Source organism: Oryzias melastigma, linkage group LG5, assembly GCF_002922805.2.
Source record: "Oryzias melastigma strain HK-1 linkage group LG5, ASM292280v2, whole genome shotgun sequence".
Taxonomy (NCBI): domain Eukaryota; kingdom Metazoa; phylum Chordata; class Actinopteri; order Beloniformes; family Adrianichthyidae; genus Oryzias; species Oryzias melastigma.
Genome location: NC_050516.1, coordinates 31,347,731 through 31,366,243, shown reverse-complemented (window position 1 = coordinate 31,366,243; position 18,513 = coordinate 31,347,731). Strand labels below are relative to the sequence as shown.

The 18,513-nt window shown below is 38.7% G+C and overlaps 1 protein-coding gene across 2 annotated transcripts in view; it reads right to left on the bottom strand.

The window, feature by feature from the left end:
- Positions 1-18,513, bottom strand: part of LOC112144825 (protein polybromo-1) — a 28,131-nt gene that overhangs the window by 5,343 nt on the left and 4,275 nt on the right. The window contains exons 6-25 of one of the 2 annotated variants that reach the window (XM_024269638.2): positions 17,411-17,527; positions 17,272-17,340; positions 17,095-17,193; positions 15,524-15,600; positions 15,352-15,437; positions 15,050-15,266; positions 13,562-13,703; positions 11,628-11,722; positions 11,277-11,556; positions 10,045-10,150; positions 9,328-9,967; positions 7,675-7,886; positions 7,414-7,593; positions 6,491-6,648; positions 6,158-6,409; positions 5,950-6,095; positions 4,667-4,824; positions 3,298-3,481; positions 651-846; positions 370-571 (exon numbers count right to left, since the gene is read on the bottom strand). In XM_024269638.2, coding sequence (XP_024125406.1) covers positions 370-571; positions 651-846; positions 3,298-3,481; positions 4,667-4,824; positions 5,950-6,095; positions 6,158-6,409; positions 6,491-6,648; positions 7,414-7,593; positions 7,675-7,886; positions 9,328-9,967; positions 10,045-10,150; positions 11,277-11,556; positions 11,628-11,722; positions 13,562-13,703; positions 15,050-15,266; positions 15,352-15,437; positions 15,524-15,600; positions 17,095-17,193; positions 17,272-17,340; positions 17,411-17,527 — 3,616 coding nt within the window. The remainder of the gene's footprint in view (positions 1-369; positions 572-650; positions 847-3,297; positions 3,482-4,666; positions 4,825-5,949; positions 6,096-6,157; positions 6,410-6,490; positions 6,649-7,413; positions 7,594-7,674; positions 7,887-9,327; positions 9,968-10,044; positions 10,151-11,276; positions 11,557-11,627; positions 11,723-13,561; positions 13,704-15,049; positions 15,267-15,351; positions 15,438-15,523; positions 15,601-17,094; positions 17,194-17,271; positions 17,341-17,410; positions 17,528-18,513) is intronic. The other variant, XM_024269640.2, reaches the window with a different exon arrangement.

Here is an 18,513-nt window from a genome sequence, read left to right as displayed (position 1 = left end):
AGCGCACTTCACAGGCCTACACATTTACAGGTGCACCCGCACACTCACAGGTACACACATTCACAGGTGCGCCCGCAAAGTCATAAGCACGTAGTCAAAGACGCAAACACTCACAGGTGCGTGCACACAATCACAGGCACACACACAGTGAGCCTGCATGGAGAAATGACATCAGTTCTTCTAAATTTAGGAACAGGCCGTAACAAACTGATTTTTTTATTTTCTGCAACGATGTTGATGAGTTTGAATCAAGTTTTACTGATTCAAGAAGAATCGCTACATCCTGAGTGAGTTAGTTTTAAAAGCACAGAGGATTTGCTAATACTTTGAGAAGTTTGAATTATTTTAAAATCAAATAAAACCTCTTACCCTCATATTCTGCTTTCCTGGAGCTCTCCAGGTTCCTCCACTCTGTCCCAACCAGCCGGCTCAACTCCCCGAAGGAGAAGTCTGGGTGCTGAGCTTTGATGACCGCCCGCATCTCGCTGCTGAACAGGATGTATCCGCTCATGTTGATCTTCCTCTTCGATCCCTCCTTTTTTGACAGCCCCTTTATGGATTTAGGGCTGGACTGTAACCGAACGCCACATAAAAATGATACAGCGCTAAAACACAACAGACGATTCATCCGTCCACTGCTTCACTCGGACCTGTGGAGGAGTGTAGGACAGCAGCTCCATGTCACCAGACAGTGAGGACGGCATGTGAGCGTGGTCGCCCAGATCGCCGTCATCATCCCCGAGTTCTTCAAGTTCTTCATCGGTCATGTCAGCGAATTTGGCCTCCAGCTCCTCAATCTTCCTGTTGAGCAGCGGTGATGGTTCCTTCTGAGGAACGATGAGCTTCCTGTGCAAACCCAGAATTCCCTCTCGATTAAACTGAGGACAAAACTCAAACCAAACTTAGAGCACTGAAACTAGTTAGATAAAAATGTTTTAGTCCAATGTGTTTAGCATGTTCTTGTAGCATTTTCTCATGACGGAGGACATAAAGAAAATAGTTTAAAATTAAACAGCATTTATGAAAATTTCTTTATTCTAATCCTGTTGGATCAGGAGCAGATGAAAACTGGATGTTTGAAAAAGCTCAGATTCATGACAAAGTCACTGTCATAGGTGGGCTAAATTCTTTTTTCTCCGTTTCAATTCCAAATCCTCCACTTACAGATGAATAGATCCATGTTCGTCTGCATTTTCCATTTTACTATGGCTAATTTGGGCTTTTTTGAAAAAAAAAAAAGCTTTTACGCTAATTAAGATAAGATAAGATAGTCCTTTATTCGTCCCACGGTGGGGAAATTTCAGTGTTACATGCTAGATGTTTTGGCTAACAGGCTTTTTCAGTTGTTTAGGCTAATCTGGAGTTTAGTTAGCATGTAGCTGAAATATTAGCTAAAATCCAAATTAACCTGAAAAAACTGAAAAAAAATCCTAAATTAGCCACAATAGCTAGCATGTAGCTAAAATATTAGCTATTTTGGTAAAATTAGGATTTTTTTCAGTTTAGCTAATATTTCAGCTGAATGCTGGGAAACTGGCTGAGGCTAACTTCTGGGCCAACAGTCCCGCCCACAACCCAAAAGTGTCTTTCTAATGAGCTCTACAGAAAATATGTCTTCAAGTCCCCACCTGAGGATATCCTGTTTTTGAGTTTTGAACATGTCTGTGTGGCATTTTTCTTATGAAACAGAACAAATGTAATAAGAAATCATTTCGTTTTTGCATTTCCGAGTGTCTCTCCTTTTTAAAATCACTGTCAGAGGAGGAGATTTTGGAAACATGGGCTTCAGATCAACATGAAAAATGGCTTTTTAAGACATTTAGGCAGTGGTGGGCCGTCAGGGCCTGCAAGGCCTTCTCTGCTGGCCTAAAAATATCTGAATCACAGACTGATATTAATTATTATTTATTTCCGTGAATACGTATTCTATAATTCCAAATGCTCTGTCTTCGTCCTTTCATTGCTGTCTCCCTGGTTGTGCTGCTTCCAGACGTGTATTTTCCTATTTAAGCATTAACCAATCACATTGCAGCACCATTTGTTGCTAGGGTCAAAGAAATCTGCCCGGAGGCCTTCACAATCAGTTCTGCGGGCCCTGTAGCATACAATAATTGTCGACCAAACTGTTGCTTCAACCAATCAGATCTGGAGGAGACCACGTGATAGGCCAGCTAGCTGGCCTACGGAAACGTTATCATTTTCACGAGCCTTGATTGGATAGCTCGCAGCTCGCTCTGGTTCTGCGTTATGTGACGGACACAGGTGCCGAGGAGCGGCGTGTCAGGTTTGAAGATGTTACCAGTGGAAAGCGTCTCATCGTCTGATTTTTGGTGGAAAATGAATGTCTGGGTAAAGTTGTGGCAGTTTTGTCTGGCACGGGTAAAGGAGTTCCGTGACTCCGTTGAGCCGGAGAGAAGCTGATACGAGGAAATCTACGAGGCCCCTGAACGCACCGCGGGCGCTCCGAGCTCACGAAGAGGTGCAGCGCAAAATCCTCGCGCGCACTACCGACAATATTATTTTCCAGACACAGACCAGATTTCAAGATCACAAAACTGATGTTTGTCTCTCTCCTGGACCACAAGAGGCTTCAGGAATACCAGAACATTTTCCAGCTTATCACAGCCACGGAACACTTTCCATCTGTGAAACGCATGGATTCTGCACGACAGAGTGATTGAAATCTTCTTGAGGATAGAAAGGATGGATTTTGTGTTTAAATAATCTGGATTTTTGGTGAGTAAAATTTTGCTATCTCCCTACATAATATTGAAATTTTATCAGGTTATTTTTTATGCTTTTGGTGTGTGTGTGGCAGCTGTACCTGCACTAGAAGTTTTATTGCCATAAAATAGTTAATGAGGGTTGGATTGATTCAGATGGAGCACTACTGAAGGCCTAGGTGTGAAATGCACGGCCCGCCACTGCATTTAGGTTGTGGAATTTTGGTTAAAAACTTCATAATCATGATTAAAACACTACTTGGAACGTTTTTTTTAAATAAAACAAATTGTTTTAGGGGGACTTTAAAAGTATGTTTTGCTAAAAACGTCATAATTCTAATTAAAAGATCGCTGGGAATGGTTTTATAATGAAAATATAGTTGGAGTGGGACTTTAAAATCTTCAACTTTTTCTTGTCATTCTTTACAAATTCTGTCACTATTTAAAAAATAAGTTTAGACTGAACTGGAAAAAAGGGTCTAGGACTCTTACTTATAGTCGTGTTTTCATTATATTTCTGTTCATGATGTTTACTTTCTTTGTTTTTAATTTAAAAATCAAATAAAAAGTTTACCTAAAATAATAGATTTCGTCCTCCACCACCTTCCCAGAGAGCGAGAAGCGCTTCAGACCCTTGAACTTCTTCATCTGCTTCTCACTCTCAATGTAGCGACTCTCACAAAGAAGAACATTCTCTTCAGGCACTTCGGTGGGCCGACACGACAAGAACTCTTTGAAGGAGGAAACGACACATTTCCCTGCAAAAGAGGAAGAAGAACGTCTGATGTACCTTCAAAACTAGGGGGACGCCAAAAAATCGATATTGCGATATATCGCGATATTTAGTCGTGCGATTGATTCTCGATGGGTTCTCATCAAGTATCGATATTATATTTTCATTTGAAGAGGCTGTTGCGCCGAGCGTCTGAGTCAGTCTTAGCAGTTGTTTGTGTGTACTTCAGGTACCGGTCGGAATTTTTGGTTTTGTGCACTTCAATGTTAAACCAGCTGGTGTACGGTGTAACTTTGGTAAATTTATGGTGTGAAGTTTTCAAATTAATGCAATTAATTTTATTTTAAAGTCATTCTTGAATAAAAATGTAAGATTTGATGTGTGAACTTAAAAATGTAATTAAAACAAAATACATGAATTCACTGTAAAATTAGGAAGGTTGCCAGTTATTTGAAGCACTTAAAATTATGTAAATTATTGTAAAGCTGTTTATTGCTATTCTGTAATAGAATTTGTATTTGTAAATATTTATTGCTATTATTATGTGTGTTTTAAGGTTGTTACCTGCTGACTGATTAAATGGAAAAATTATAAAGATTGGAAAAATAATCTCAAGTGACAGTCTGAGTAAATCATTTTTGGATGTTCAGCCCTTTTCAAATGTGGGAAAAAAATAGGAAACACTTGACAAAGACTGTAAAACATTATATTCTTCATCCTTTGGTGTGACGTTCTTTTGGAGGTAGATATACTTGAATTATTTCATTTTTGTTCTGTTGTTTACAACAATTCTGCACTAAGTAGTGTCACTGCTGATCATGTTTACTATAGTTAACATAGAATTTGACAGATAATTCCAAATCAATTGGTGTCAATGCTCGTCAGACGTAGTATTACAGATTTCAGCAATGTTGCACAAAAGTGTCTATAATTTGTTGCACAAAATCAGAAAAGTTGTTTATTATGATTGTGTTTAAGCTAAAAAAGATAAATGGGGATATATTTTCCACAAAAATAAGTGTGCTTCTATATAATGTTAGTTATTAGAGATGATTTTTTACCAATTATCGCAGTATCACGATATTATCGATATCGTGAGCCATGTATCGCGTATCGTATCATGAGGTACCCAGTGATTCCCAGTCCGATTCAAATCAACAAAGCAAGTTCGAGCAGATGCTTGAAGCTCCGTTAGACAGCAGGAGGTTACCTATAATGCAGGTCATAGGACAAGTCTCCTCCAGGTTGCTGAGGAAGACTTCCTTCTTGTAGAACATCTTGGTGGGTTCGTGCTCCGTCTCTTCAGGATGGATAAAAATTGGACCGAAGAAGTAACCTGCTCCATCTCGGATCCACATCTTCTCAATTCTGTTAAACACAGACAAAAATAAGTAGAGCTGTCACTTTATTGTGATAATCGCAATTAATTAATTAAAGGTATCATTTTTTTTCATTTTTGAGGCGATTGGTTGCTTCCTGTTAGTGCGCACCTGAAGGCATTATTCCTGCTCAAACTATAGTCATTTCAGAAAAATATAAACATTTTAAAAATTATTAGAACCTCAGTCTTGTTATAGTTTTAGGATTATTTTTATTTATATTTACAAAAGGGGGCCATTTCATGTAGTGCATCACGTTGTCATGGTAACAGCTTCAGCACCAACGCACCGACCACTCTCTGCTTTCGCTCCTTTAAAAAAAAAAAAGGTGCAGCAGGCGTGGACGCTGCAAAAAGCTCCGCCCTGCTTCAGGTGACTCACTCACTGGCCGTCACGGCCAACCGAGGGCGGAGCTGATTGCAGCGTTTGCTGTCTCTCAAAAAGTAAAAATATAAAATTACAGTTTCAGAGGTAAAGTCCACCTCTTAGTGCTTATTTTTGTCCAGATGATAAAACTCAAAGCAAAAACAAAATCCAAAATCTAGACAATTAAATTCCTCCGCAGTGCATCATTTCGTCCTTAGATTCTCTTCTCTTTTTCTTTTCTGCTTTATCTCTGATAAAATTCACCCAAATTGGCTAATTACAGTATAAAATGACTCTCATGTCTTTTGTACTGTCTAACTGTTGTGGTAAACTGGTGGATAAAATGCATCAACTTTTTAGTTATGTATTAATATGAAGTTTGAGGTCTTTTTTTTTTTTTGGTTTGTTCAGAAAACTTCCTACTGGTTTTTGATGTGGTAAATTAGAATACTCCAGACCTGATGTTTCTTTTTCTTTTTAATTGTAAAGGTTAAAAGTCTTTTTTAACAAAAAAAACTTTATAAAACCACCTTTTTAGTTTTATTTTGATCTCTTACTGCTCCACAATGTCACAAACTTCAATAAAATACCTCAGAATGAGGCTTTTAATTGCAATTATTTGGTAAAAAATTGCAATTAAAAACAATTAATTAATTACAGGTCATGATTTCATTTTGAGAATGATTTAAAAAAAGATCAAAAGATGATCAGACTTTATGCAGCAAATATTAAAGAGTATTTACTTCACCTGCCCACGCGGTGGCGCACCAGCCCGTGAGAGCCGATGTAAACACAGTCTCCCACTTTCAGCCACAGATTGTTGTAGCAGAGCTGCTCGTAGTACTGACAGCCCGGCTCCCCGTTGGTGAAATCCAAAGGAACGTCCTCCCTCTCCTGTGGACACGCAGAGCTTTAATGTTTTAAGGTTTCACTCAAACACAAACAAGTCTCTTTACCTTCTCCACGACCCCGTCTGTCACTTTGCTCTCATCTTCCGTCTCCGCTGGCTTCTCATCCGGCTTTGTGGCAAATATGGAAGCTACTCGGACCACAGGGAGGGGCACGTCTCGAGGAGTGAACCGAACCGAGCTGAGAGGCATGGTCCACATCTTGATCTTCTTGAAGGACTTGGACTTGGCAGAGTAGCGGGATTCACAGACGTACACGTCCTCTTCCTGGAAACCCTCTGGGTACAGCTTGAAGTACTCCTGGAGTTCCACAAGTATTTGGTTACCACAAACTGATGCATGGAGAAAATCTAAAAAGAGAAATTAGCAGGAGCAAAGTACCTTCACGAACATAACTACACACTTTCCCAGAATCTTGCTGACGGGAGCTTTGTTGTAGAAGTCACTCTTGAAAACTTCCTTCTCCAAGAACTTTCTTGTGGCCAAATGAAACGTTTCATTTGGTCGGTAGAACCAGCATCCATACAACCACTTCTCCCCTGTTTGTATGAGAGGAAGGAAAATCAATTTATTTATTTAGTAGGGACAGATATAAAAACATAGACATTAGTGATGCCACAAATGATTATTTTAATAGTCGACTAATCGAAAAAAAAAGTGGTGATTAGTCGACTAATCAGGTCATGCACAAACTGGATGTAAAGCACGCGTTAGCCATCATTAGCTTTAAACGAACTAAAAACTAGATGCTAGGGTGAATGCTGTAAGCTGAATTTGGCCGTTGACAATACTAAAATTGATAGCTGAAAATGATGATGCCGATAGCTAGCTAAAATATTAGTTAAAGGTCAAATTAGCCTAAAAAATTGAAAAAACCTAAGTTAGCCAAAACAGCTAGCATGTAGCTGAGATATTAGCTATACTCCAAAATGCTAAAAAAAGAACAAAAAAGAAGCCAAAATTGATAGCATGCAGCTAAAATATTAGCCAAACTCTCAAAATAGCCTAAAAAAACAAAAAACCCTGTTAGCCAAAACAGCTAGCATGTAACTGAAATATTAATTAAACTCCAAAATAGCCTAAAAAACTTTCATAATGCCAAAACAGTCTAAAAAGCTAGCATAATGCCATCATAACTTTCAACTTTACTACACTCTGACTCCATATAATATAAAGTAATGACTAAATCGACTATTAAATTAGTTGTCGACTATGGCCGTCCTAATAGACATACAGCAGTAGTCCCATCCCCATATCATTATGCTAAGGGCTAATATGTAGCATTTGTCCACACATGCACTGACCGTTCTCATCCTCCCAGAGACGCTCAATACATATTATGTGAGGTTGTAGGTTCGACTCTGCCGGCTCCACATATACGCAGTCCCCCACATGGTACAGGCTATCCTTGAAGGTGCAGTCCTGGCGGTACGTACGCTGAGCGTGCCACGATGCTCCGACTGGCTCCTCCCTCTTTTCTGCTTCTGAGGAGTAAAAGGTTTCAAGTGAAGCAGCAGCAGCAGCAGGAGGAGATACACGACCGCATTGAGTACTTTTAGTTCTACCTTTTTTCTCTTCTTCTCTCTTGATTCGGTCTTCTTCGTACTCTTTAGGAAGTTTTTCTTTCTTCTCCTTTTCTACATCACTGTGCAAATGTTTACAGGTATAGCTGAGGGCCGGGGACATCAGGATCTCTCCATTCTTGCACAGTTCATCTCTGATCTTGATGAAGAACTGCTGCAGCTCCACTGCATCTTCAAAGATCTCAGAATCTGTCCTGTAATGAAAGTTTAACCAAATTATTTTTGGTGTGTACTCTAATTGTTTGAAAGCTTTACAGCATTCACACTACAGTGATTCTCCTGCTCCTTTCTGTACGTTTTTTGACACGCAGAAACTCAATCTCACTTTCAATGATTTCAGTAAACTTGTTATCAAAACATTCAGCTCGTTCAGAACATTAGTGCTTGTATTTTTGATATTCATAAACTTGATTGTTTTTGAAATATTGAGCAAAACATGCCCCATAGAAAAATTAAGAGAAATTGCTAAAATCCTTCAAAAAACTTTGTAACCTTTAAAACTTGTGAACTTCTGTATACTTTTAGATTTAGCTTTTAACTTTAAAATGTTCAGCAACTACGGGTTTTGTTAAGGGTAATTTGGAATTTTGCTGATATTTTAGCATTATGCTAGCTGTTTTTGGCCAATTTATTTTTTCCAGTATTTTTAGGAAAATTCCCATTTTAACTAATATTTTACAAAATTTGAATTTTATTTCCAGTTTTTTTAGGATAATTTGGAGTTTAGCTAATGTTTAGCATTATGCTAGCTGTTTTAGCAACATTAAACAGTTTTCAGTTCAATTAAGTAGGCTTTCAGCTTCAATTCAATTTTATTTATATAGCCCAAAATCACAAAGGAAATTTGCTTCATTGGGCTTCATGCAGGTAATTTTAAAGATGCAGAAAATTAGTCATAAAATATGAACAATTGCAAAAAACTAAACAGACTTCAGCATTTTTTGCTTTCAACTTCTACATTTTTAGCAAGCTATCGTTTCAGCATCTTCAGCTATCAGCGATAGCATTTTTAACTAGCTATCAGTTTCAGTAGCTTCAGCTATCAGCTTCAGCCTTTGTAGCTTTAACCAGTTTATGCATTTTCAGCTATCAGCTTCAGCATTTTGAGCTAGCTATCCGTTTCGGCATCTTCAGCTATCAGCTTTAGCATTTTCAGCTAGCTACCAGTTTCAGTATCTTCAGCTATCTGCTTCAGCCTTTTTAGCTAGTATCAGTTTATGCATTTTCAGCTACCAGCTTCAGCATGTTTAACTAGCTATCAGTTTCAGTATCTTCAGCTATCAGCTTCAGCATTTTTAGCTAGCATCAGTTTATGCATTTCAGCTTCAGCATATTTAACCAACTATAAGTTTCAGTATCTTCAGCTATCTGTTTGAGCATTTTTAGCTATCAGCTTCAGTATTTTTAACTAGATTTCAGTTTCAGTATCTTCAGCTATCTGTTTGTGCTTTTTAGCTAGCATCAGTTTATGCATTTTCAGCTTTCAGCTTCACCATTTTTAGCTATCAATTTTCAGCATCTTCAGCTATCAACATTTTTGGCTAGTTATCAGTTTCAACATCTTCAGCAGCCACATTCAGCTCACACCATTCACACCATCTAGTACTATGTCTTGTTTGCGAACCAATACTTGACCTGCTTAGCCGTCTGGCTTTTTCCAGAACTTCAAACATGTGGTCCTGAAAAACGTCCAGCCTCTTGTAGCGGCTCCGATCCACGTTTCTTCTGATGATCTCAAAGTTGAGAAGAGGCTTGTCAGAGTTTGCCGGGTCAGCAGCAGGAATCTCCGCCAGCGAATCGCTGTAGCATCGTCCCTCGTCGTCTTGGTGACCGAGAACAGAAACAAAGAGGCTGCGAACCAGTTCCTGGATGAGGCGGGGCACGTCGGGCACGTGGGTGTCCTCTCCTCCTTCCAGGTCCCGCCGGGTCTCCAGCAACACTCTGTGCAGCAGCAGAGCGTCGCGGTAAATCAGAGACTCGGGCTCGTTGTAGGTGCAGGCGTTGTTGAACATCAGCACAAAGTCCTCAACCAGAGCGTCCACATCCTGGTACTTGTTGGCCAGCATGTGGCTCTTGATCTTCTCCATGTCCACCGGTTTCTTAATGGCGAGATAGTAATCGGGGAGCTCGGCGCGAGAGGGAAGTCTCAGGAAGATGGTGCTGAGTCGGCGTCCCCGTTTGTCCGTGAAGTTCTTGACAGCTTCGTAAAGCTCGTTGAGTTTCTGCTGTAAGGGAGTCAAGTACTTTGATTTCTTCAGATTGATGCTGTTCTTTCCTGAAACAGAACAAATCACAAAGGATTCTGGGTAACAGGTCGGCGAGCTCTTTTAGACCAATGGCTGTAAAACTCACTGATTTTTAACTTGGGAGACATCACGTCATCTTCGTCGGTTGCTGGTCCTAGATCTCTGCGCCTGTCCTCCATGATCTTCTCCAGGATGTCTGCATCATTGTAGACCTACAAAAGCAGCAGAGTACTAATCAAAAATATTGTTCTACTCTAGTTTAGTAGAGTCGAGGGTCGTTGGAGGTGATGCCACATTTCACAATCCTTGTTTGCTTCAGTGGCTTTGGTAATTTTACCATCAAAAGGTGGACTGATGTCATGTTTATGTCTTTTTACTGGATAGATAAAAATCTACATTTTTTGTATCAAATCACCACCATTTATACGTTTATTTAGATCAGAATCAACAAAACTGATAAAAACACAAAGATTTAAATAGAAAGAAATGGCGTTTGTTAGTTGAAACAAGTTTTATTTTATTTTTTGTCATCCTTCTGGTTCAGTTCAGCAGTAATATAAACACAAAAGCACAAAGAAATGATTGATGTTTTTGATTATTTATCTACAAATCCTGTAAATGTTCTCCACAGTGTTTCTGTCCTTAAAGTTCTTCAGTATTTTACGCTCTAAGCATTACATATTGGTGCAGAGTTTCTATGAAAAAAGTTGTTTTTTTTCCTGTGGCAGAACGAGTCACGTATATTACATCCGCACTTCATTGCTATGCGTCAACAGTTAAAGAGTTACCATAACTAAAAGCATGTGAAGACTGGAGCTAAAACTCATGTGTTAAAACTGATTCACTTTTTGTCAGATCTTATGTCAGTGAGTGGAACTTCAGTCTCAGCTTTTGAATGGAAAAAAACTCTCGCTAGTTTTACTTGAAAACCAGAAGCTTCACTGACATGAAGATTTGTTTACTTCTGTCGACGGTTTTGTTTTAGTTCATAAACTTAAAATCCAACATTATTCTGCATTTCAGAGCAAAAATACATCGTCCCAAGACAATATTTTACTATACTCTACTATATTTCTAAAGTCAGCGATCTTGGACGTCGCGTTACAGTCCCAGTTGTAACAAGTAGTTAACCAGAAAATTCTAATTTGCACTTGAATTTAGAGCATTTACTTAACATCGTATCCATATCTGAGACTTGATTAGGACAAAAAAAGTGAATTCTGGATTAATGTACCGGTAATCATATTTTCTGAACATCTTTGATACTTGGTGGTATATGTTAATGAGAAGGTCATCCTTGTTGTTTGATACTCTTGAGAAGACAGACTGTATTCTCACCTGTGAACCTTCCTCGTTGTAGTGGCGTGCGTTGCGGAACATCAGCTTCATGTCCTCCACCATGGAGTCCTCGGTCAGATACTTGTCCGAGCGGATGTTGTGCTCAATGGTCCTCAGGTCCATGGGTTCCAGGATGATCTTATAGTAATCGGGGTAGTCCTTCTTTGAGGGCTTCACCATGAAGAGTTCACACAGTCGACGGCCAACGCCGGCTTCTCGCGCCTCGGTAACCGCGGCGATGAGAGCCTTCATGCGGTTTTTCTTTGTGTTCTTCTTATGACTGGAACACACAAGAGAGTTGGGACAAAACTCCACAAGAACCTTTCAGAGAAGGAAACGGCTGCAGTAGACCTTTTTCGTTTGGTAGTGCTGGTGTCTGACGTGGCTGAGGAGAGCATGCTGTCACCATCATCATCCTCCCTCTGTAAAAGGTCTTTCCTCTTCAGCTACACACACAGAATTCAGATGTTAGACTTCATCAAACATAATGGAACCAACAGAAGTGAAAGATTCTTCTCATAGACCCACTCCGATGAAAATTGTGTTTTTAACATGTTCTTGAGGCCTTTTTCTGATAGTGTTAGATTGGGGGTGAGGAGGTGTAAGCTAGTGGGACAGCATGTAAACAGAGAGCTCTCAGCAACAGGGAGGTTGCTCATCGGTCAAGCTCACAACTCAAGAGGTGAATTCCTAATTAACTCCTGCCGCTCTGCAGAAATTATGACTTAGAAAACTGAGGGGATTTTTGTGCCTCCGTATTGCGAACTAAAGTCACAGTTTTCAGATCAAAATTTCATAAATTGCAAACAAAATGTAAAGTTTTAAGAATAAAGTTTTGCAATTCGCAAAGGAAAATATTGAACATTTTGCTTTCAATTTTGTTTTTCAAAAAATGTTTTTGCGTTTACAAAACAAATGTCACACAAAACAAACAGAAAAAAGGGATTAGACTATTTCCTGGTGGAGAAAGGGGGAAGACCATTTCCTGGTGGACAAAGGGAGAAGACTATTTCCTGGTGGAGAAAGGGATTAGACTATTCCCTGGTGGACAAGGGGATTAGACTATTTCCTGGTGGACAAGAGGATTAGACTATTTCCTGGTGGACAAAGGGAGAAGACTATTTCCTGGTGGACAAGAGGATTAGACTATTTCCTGGTGGACAAAGGGAGAAGACTATTTCCTGGTGGAGAAAGGGATTAGACTATTCCCTGGTGGACAAAGGGATTAGACTATTTCCTGGTGGACAAAGGGAGAAGACTATTTCCTGGTGGAGAAAGGGATTAGACTATTCTCTGGTGGAGAAAGGGAGAAGACTATTTCCTGGTGGACAAAGGGAGAAGACTATTTCCTGGTGGACAAAAGGGAGAAGACTATTTTCTTGTGGAGAAAGGGATAAGACTATTTCCTGGTAGAGGAAGGGAGAAGACTATTTTCTGGTGGAGAAGAAGAGCTGGCTATTTCCTTGTGGAAGCTGGAGAAAGGCAGCCGACTATTTCCTGGTGGAATTAGAGAGCAACTAATTAGAAGAACTTGTTTGAACATAGATTATTGAGGAAAGCCGGAAACGTGCGCGTGTCCCTGGGAAAGTGATCCACATTAGAGCAAAAGGATTTTTGATACAGAGATTAATAATGCTTCAAACAGAAAAGAAATCTCCACACCCAGTGCTAATCAGAATAATGTTCCCATTATTTGAATAAATCCTGAAATGATCATCTGGTGTTGTCTGCATTTTTTGACCGAATTTAACTGCAAAATGAACCCATTAGCCATCAAAATTCTGTCTGTGCCAAAATTTGGGGATAAACGTCCAGGCTGCTAAATATGTACATTTATATTTTTACTAAATTTAGTTTTTTTACTTTTTTTTTTTTTTTGGATGACATGCTGGCGAGGCTGGCTCTGCGATGATGTCATGAAATGGGCGGCACCCTCGAGGAGCAAAGGCGGAGCTTCTGAGATCGAGTCGTTTTGCTTCCAAAACGACTAATATTTCATATATAATTCTTTTTTTAGTGTTCCAAAGGTAATATATGATCATAAATATGGGTATAGTTTACTCTGAAAGACTTCAGGAAATCCTGGTATGGCCCCTTTATAACATTTTGTTTGAAATTTAGGTAATTTTTATTTCAAAACTGTGACTTTCGTTCGCAATATGGCAGCACAAAACTGCTCCATAGAAAAAGACACAGGATTCTGGCTAAAAACAGCACAACCATAATTAAAAGAGTTGGAGTGGGTCTTCAAAAGCATAAATAAACCAACCTCAGTAAGGACTGACCTGCTGAATGTGCTGGAGTTTGAGCACGCGTTTGTAGATGGAGGAGTGAGGGACGTTATAGCGCTTGGCGTTCTCAAACATCAGCGTCAGATCCGAGTCGACGTGCTCCACGCTCTCGTACTCGTTGTTCTTCATCTTGGTCCTGTGGGGAATTAAGGGCTCTCACATTTGGGAAGGGGGGGAGGGCACAGAAATACTGGACTTTACAGTGGGTGAGTATGTGTGGGGTATATTTCTCACGGGCAGAAATGCAGGAAAAAAAACAAAACATGAGAAACAGACTTCCTAGGGAATGTAAACATCATTTTACTTTTATCTGACACTAGCGCAGCCACGATTAGTCAACTAATCGACTATTAAAATAATCGACGACTAATTTAATAGTCGGTTAGTCGTTTCTTTATATTATATGGAGAAAAGAGTGTAGTAAAGTTGAACGTTATAATGGCATTCTGATAGCTTTTTATGACTATTTTGGCATTTATTAAGGTTTTTTAGGCTATAGTGGAGTTTATTAGGCTTTTTTGTTTCGTTTTTTTAGGCTGTTTTGGAGTTTAGCTAATATTTTAGCTACATGCTAGCTGTTTTGGCTAACTTAAGCCTTTTTTGTTTTTTAATCTATTTTGGAGTTTAGCTAATATTTCAGCCACATGTTAGCCGTTTTGGCTAATTCAGACTTTTTTTATTTTTTTTAGGCTATTTTGTGTTTTACTAATATTTTAGCTACATGCTAGCTATTTTGGCTAACTTAGGCCTTTTGTTTTAGTCTATTTTTTCAATTTAGCTAATATTTCAGATACATGCTAGCTGTTTTAGCTAACATAGGTTGTGTTGGAATCCCCCCCAGTCCCCAACAACTGAAAAACTATATAGTGCGGGACTTTATAGTGCCCTGGATTTTAAAGGTAATTCGGACACGATGCTCACTACTTTTCTTTCTTTTTTCTAAAAACTGGATATGACATCATCAATTTCACAAAGTAAAAATTGAATAAAAATGAATATTTCACAACGTTTATTTATGACTCCACTGTGTTCTGATGGTAAAAATGTGGATGGTAAATATTACACGTTTTTTGTTCGAAATTGTTCGACTGCAATGCATTGTGGTCTATATCCGCTAATCTAGTGACCATCAATGTATGCTAGTTTTTAGCAAAGACTTCAGGGAAATTTCAAGTGTACTCGATTTGGAATTAGTAGATTCGGACAGCACTGGGGAAATGGCGAACGTACTATATAGTGATTAGGGGGGAATTCGGACACAACCTTAGGCTTTTTTTATTTTTTAAGCTAATTTGGCTTTAGTTAGTTTAAAGCTAATGATGGTTAAAATGTGTGTTTTACATCCACTTCGTGCATGACCCGATAAGTCGACTAATCTGAAAAAATAATCTGTGATTAGTCAACTCTCAAAATAATGGTTTGTAGCAGCACTATCTGAATTTGTTCCTTGTTACAATGTTCTTCTTCATCTTTCTGCCATACTTGATGTGTTGCAGGCAGATGGGCTGACTGATCTGCTGGTAGTAGTCCGGGTAGTCTTTCCTGGAGGGCAGCTGCAGGAAAGGCTCTGAGATCAGCTGGCCCTGGCTGTTCCTGGCTCCTCGCACGGCTTCATAGAGCTGGAAGATGGGGTTGCTCATGTCCATGTTTGACGTCATGCTCTCTGCTTCAGATTCCCCTTCGTCATAGTGGACAGAGCCTGACAAACACAAAAACATGTTTTCACCAAAATTCAGCACCATCAATGTCTTAAGAGTGTACTGAGGGAGGAGGGGAACAAGTACCCGACAGTATTCCCTCCTCGTCACTCTCGTACTGCAGAGCCATGGTGATAGCGGAGAGCCGATCCCCTTGAGTTGACTTTCTATTCCTTACAGAGAACGGGTTAGGAAAAGTCAATCCCAGATGAATAGAGTTCCCTACAGCACTGTTTGAAGAGACGGTTGTGGTCAGAACCTGATGCGGATGCTGGATTTGACCGGCTCCAGCTCAGACTTCTTCTGTGCGAAGATCTTTTTAATCGTGTTAGCGTCCTGGTAAACAAAAACAACAGCAAACGTGAGGAAGGTCAGAGCAGGGCTGCATGGCGCCCTTAACCAAACATGATTCTGTCACAGAGGAATATTACTCCACGCAAAGAAGAAACACTGGAATATTTTAAAATAAGTATTAATTTCCTTTTAATTCTCAAGAATTAAATAATATTACCTTAAAAAATGTTTAGCATAAAAAACTCACTAGTCGGAACATGAACCGCGACCTTTTCACTAGCAGGCTAACCCCGGACTAGTGTTTGGTATATCTCTCCCAGCATCTTATAACAGGCGTCTCAAGTGTTTAAGGTTTAAAGGTTTCCATTGTTAAGGGTTTAAATGAGGAAAAGAGAAAAATAAAAAAAAACTAGATCGCAAGTTAAATTCTTCTTTTCCGACCAAAAATTTTTTTCAACCGAAAAGGCGGGGGTTTAAATTTCCAAGTAATTTAATGTAAATAAATCTGCTTTGAATCCGTTTTTTCCTCTTCTTCCATTCTTTTTTTACCTTAATGGTGTTCCTGAGGGATGTTTATGGGGTCAAATTAGGATCGGCTTAAAGTGAACAGAGTGAAAACTTGAAAAATAGACATTGTAACTGAAAAAAAATTGGAATTTTTTTTTAATTTGAAAAAAATAACTGAAAACTTGAAATGACTCTTGAAAATTTGAAAAAAAAAATGTTTTTGAAAATTTAAAAAAAAATGAAAACTTGAAACAACTTGAAATTTTGAAAAAAAGAAAACTTGAAGAAAAAAAAAAATATATATATATATATATATATATATAATGTAAAAATTACCAATTGAAAAATGATTTATTCATTAGTAACAGTTACTGTTTTGAATTTTCAACTTTTTTATGCTTTTCTGAATCTTCTCTTTCAGTCGTCAGTTTACAGTTTCAATTCAGATTGTTGAGTGTTTTGCTGCTGAGCTGATCCTAATTTTATATTTAAAAAAAGGTAGAAAAAAAAGTTGAAAATTCAAAACGGCAGCTTTTACTAATGGATAAGTTATTTTTCAATTGGTAATTTGTACAATTTATCGTTTTTTATTCATTTTTTCCATATTTTTCAAATTTTTAATATTTATTTCAAGTTTTCATGCTTTTTCACATTTAAAAAAAATAATTTTCTTTTTTTTCAAATTTTTATTTTTTTTCCGTTACAATGTCTATTTTTCAAGTTTTCAATGAGTTTTTTGTCCACTTTAAGTTGATCCTGAATTGACCCCATACTTCCTCTGCTGCTTTTTCCTCCTTAAAGTTTGAAAGAACTATCAAATAACCCCCCCCCCAAGCTAAAATACTGATTATGTAAAAATTTTGAGTTATTTTATTCATGGTTTTAATCATTACCCTTTTAGCATTTTACACAAAATGAGTGGTGTGTTAAACTGGAATAGAGAAATCATTGCAGTTTTGCACCCCCTCCAGCAGATAGGTGGCCTGTGCCCAGGGTACAGAGACAGGAAGCCGATTCTCAGAGACGTACCTTAAAAACCTGTGAGCCCGGCTCGTTGTAAGTCTTGGCGTTCTTCACTAACAGATCGATGTCTTTGGCCATGGCGGCACAGCTCCTGTAGTGACCCAGCTAGAACGAAACACACTCGATGTGCGTTAAAGCAACAAAATCACCTTTACACCCAGACACCTGAGGAGGAACCGGTACCTGGATCTTCTGAGCGATGGTTTTCAGATCTATCGGTTCCTTAATGACGGCGTAATAATCCGGATATTGCTGAATAAAAGAGAGATTTATAATCAGAGTAAATGTACAGATTTGTATGGTTAAATTAAGTCGCGCGTACCATTTTGGAGGGGAGCTTCTGGAACAGCTCGCTGACCAGGCGTCCGGTTGGCTCGGTATAAGACACAACAGCATCAAGGAGCTGCTCCAGGACGTCTTTTAAGCAGGACTGAGTCGTCTGGGATTAGAATGAAAGATACAGTGGAACACTACGAACTGGAAACGTCTCAGTTCATCAGTTTATCTTTTTTTACTGAAGACATTTCCTACAACAACATGTGGCGGCCCTGAAGTGTAAATCACATGAACAAATCACTCAACTCTAAAACGTATTAAAGACCACAGTAGCTGCGTTTTCATTACACATAAGCACAAAACTTTATTGAATTTCTAAAAATGTTATTAAAAAACAATTTCCCAATTACACTGTTGATTAAATCATAATTATACGAATGTGATATGAGCAATACTTTGATTTACAGCAGATACGTTCAAGTTTCTGTCACGGCAACATCGCTCATCGTCTATCAAAGGAGACGTTGGCGCCTCATTTGTGGAGCGGCGAGCTACGTGGGAGCGGCTACGGATGAAAGGATTGTGGGAAATGGTGGTCTGTGGTTTTACGGAGGAGCTGTGGATCCAACAATTCATAAATTAATAAAAGCAAAACTAATACAAACCAAACTTACATTTTAAAAATTACAACAAATTCCGGAAACCAAAACATAAAAAAAGCATTTCGGAAAACAAAAGTAAAAATGAAACAAAATAAGAAACCGTAACAGGTTAGCACTTCAGGATGTCATTGATTTGATGATGACAAGCGAGTTGTGAAAAAAGGGGAAAGCAGAAGAAGGTTTCGCCTGAACTGTTGTAAAGAGTTGATTGGTCAATCACCAAACTGTTGAAGTGGGCGTGGCCAGAAAGTAACATCGCCAAGACAAATAACGTCCTGTTGAAAAGGTGAACAAACATCATCTGCCAATTGGTAACGTCTCATATACCGTTTTCAGTTTGTTTTTTAAACATTTTGTTTTATTTTGACTTTGAGAAATGACTTATTTTCAGAAAGATTTCATTTTTTTTTTAATATTTTTCCTTTTTTTTGGAATTGTGTTCTGTTTTTTAGAATTGTGTTCTGTCTTTGGATTTTTTTTCCATTTT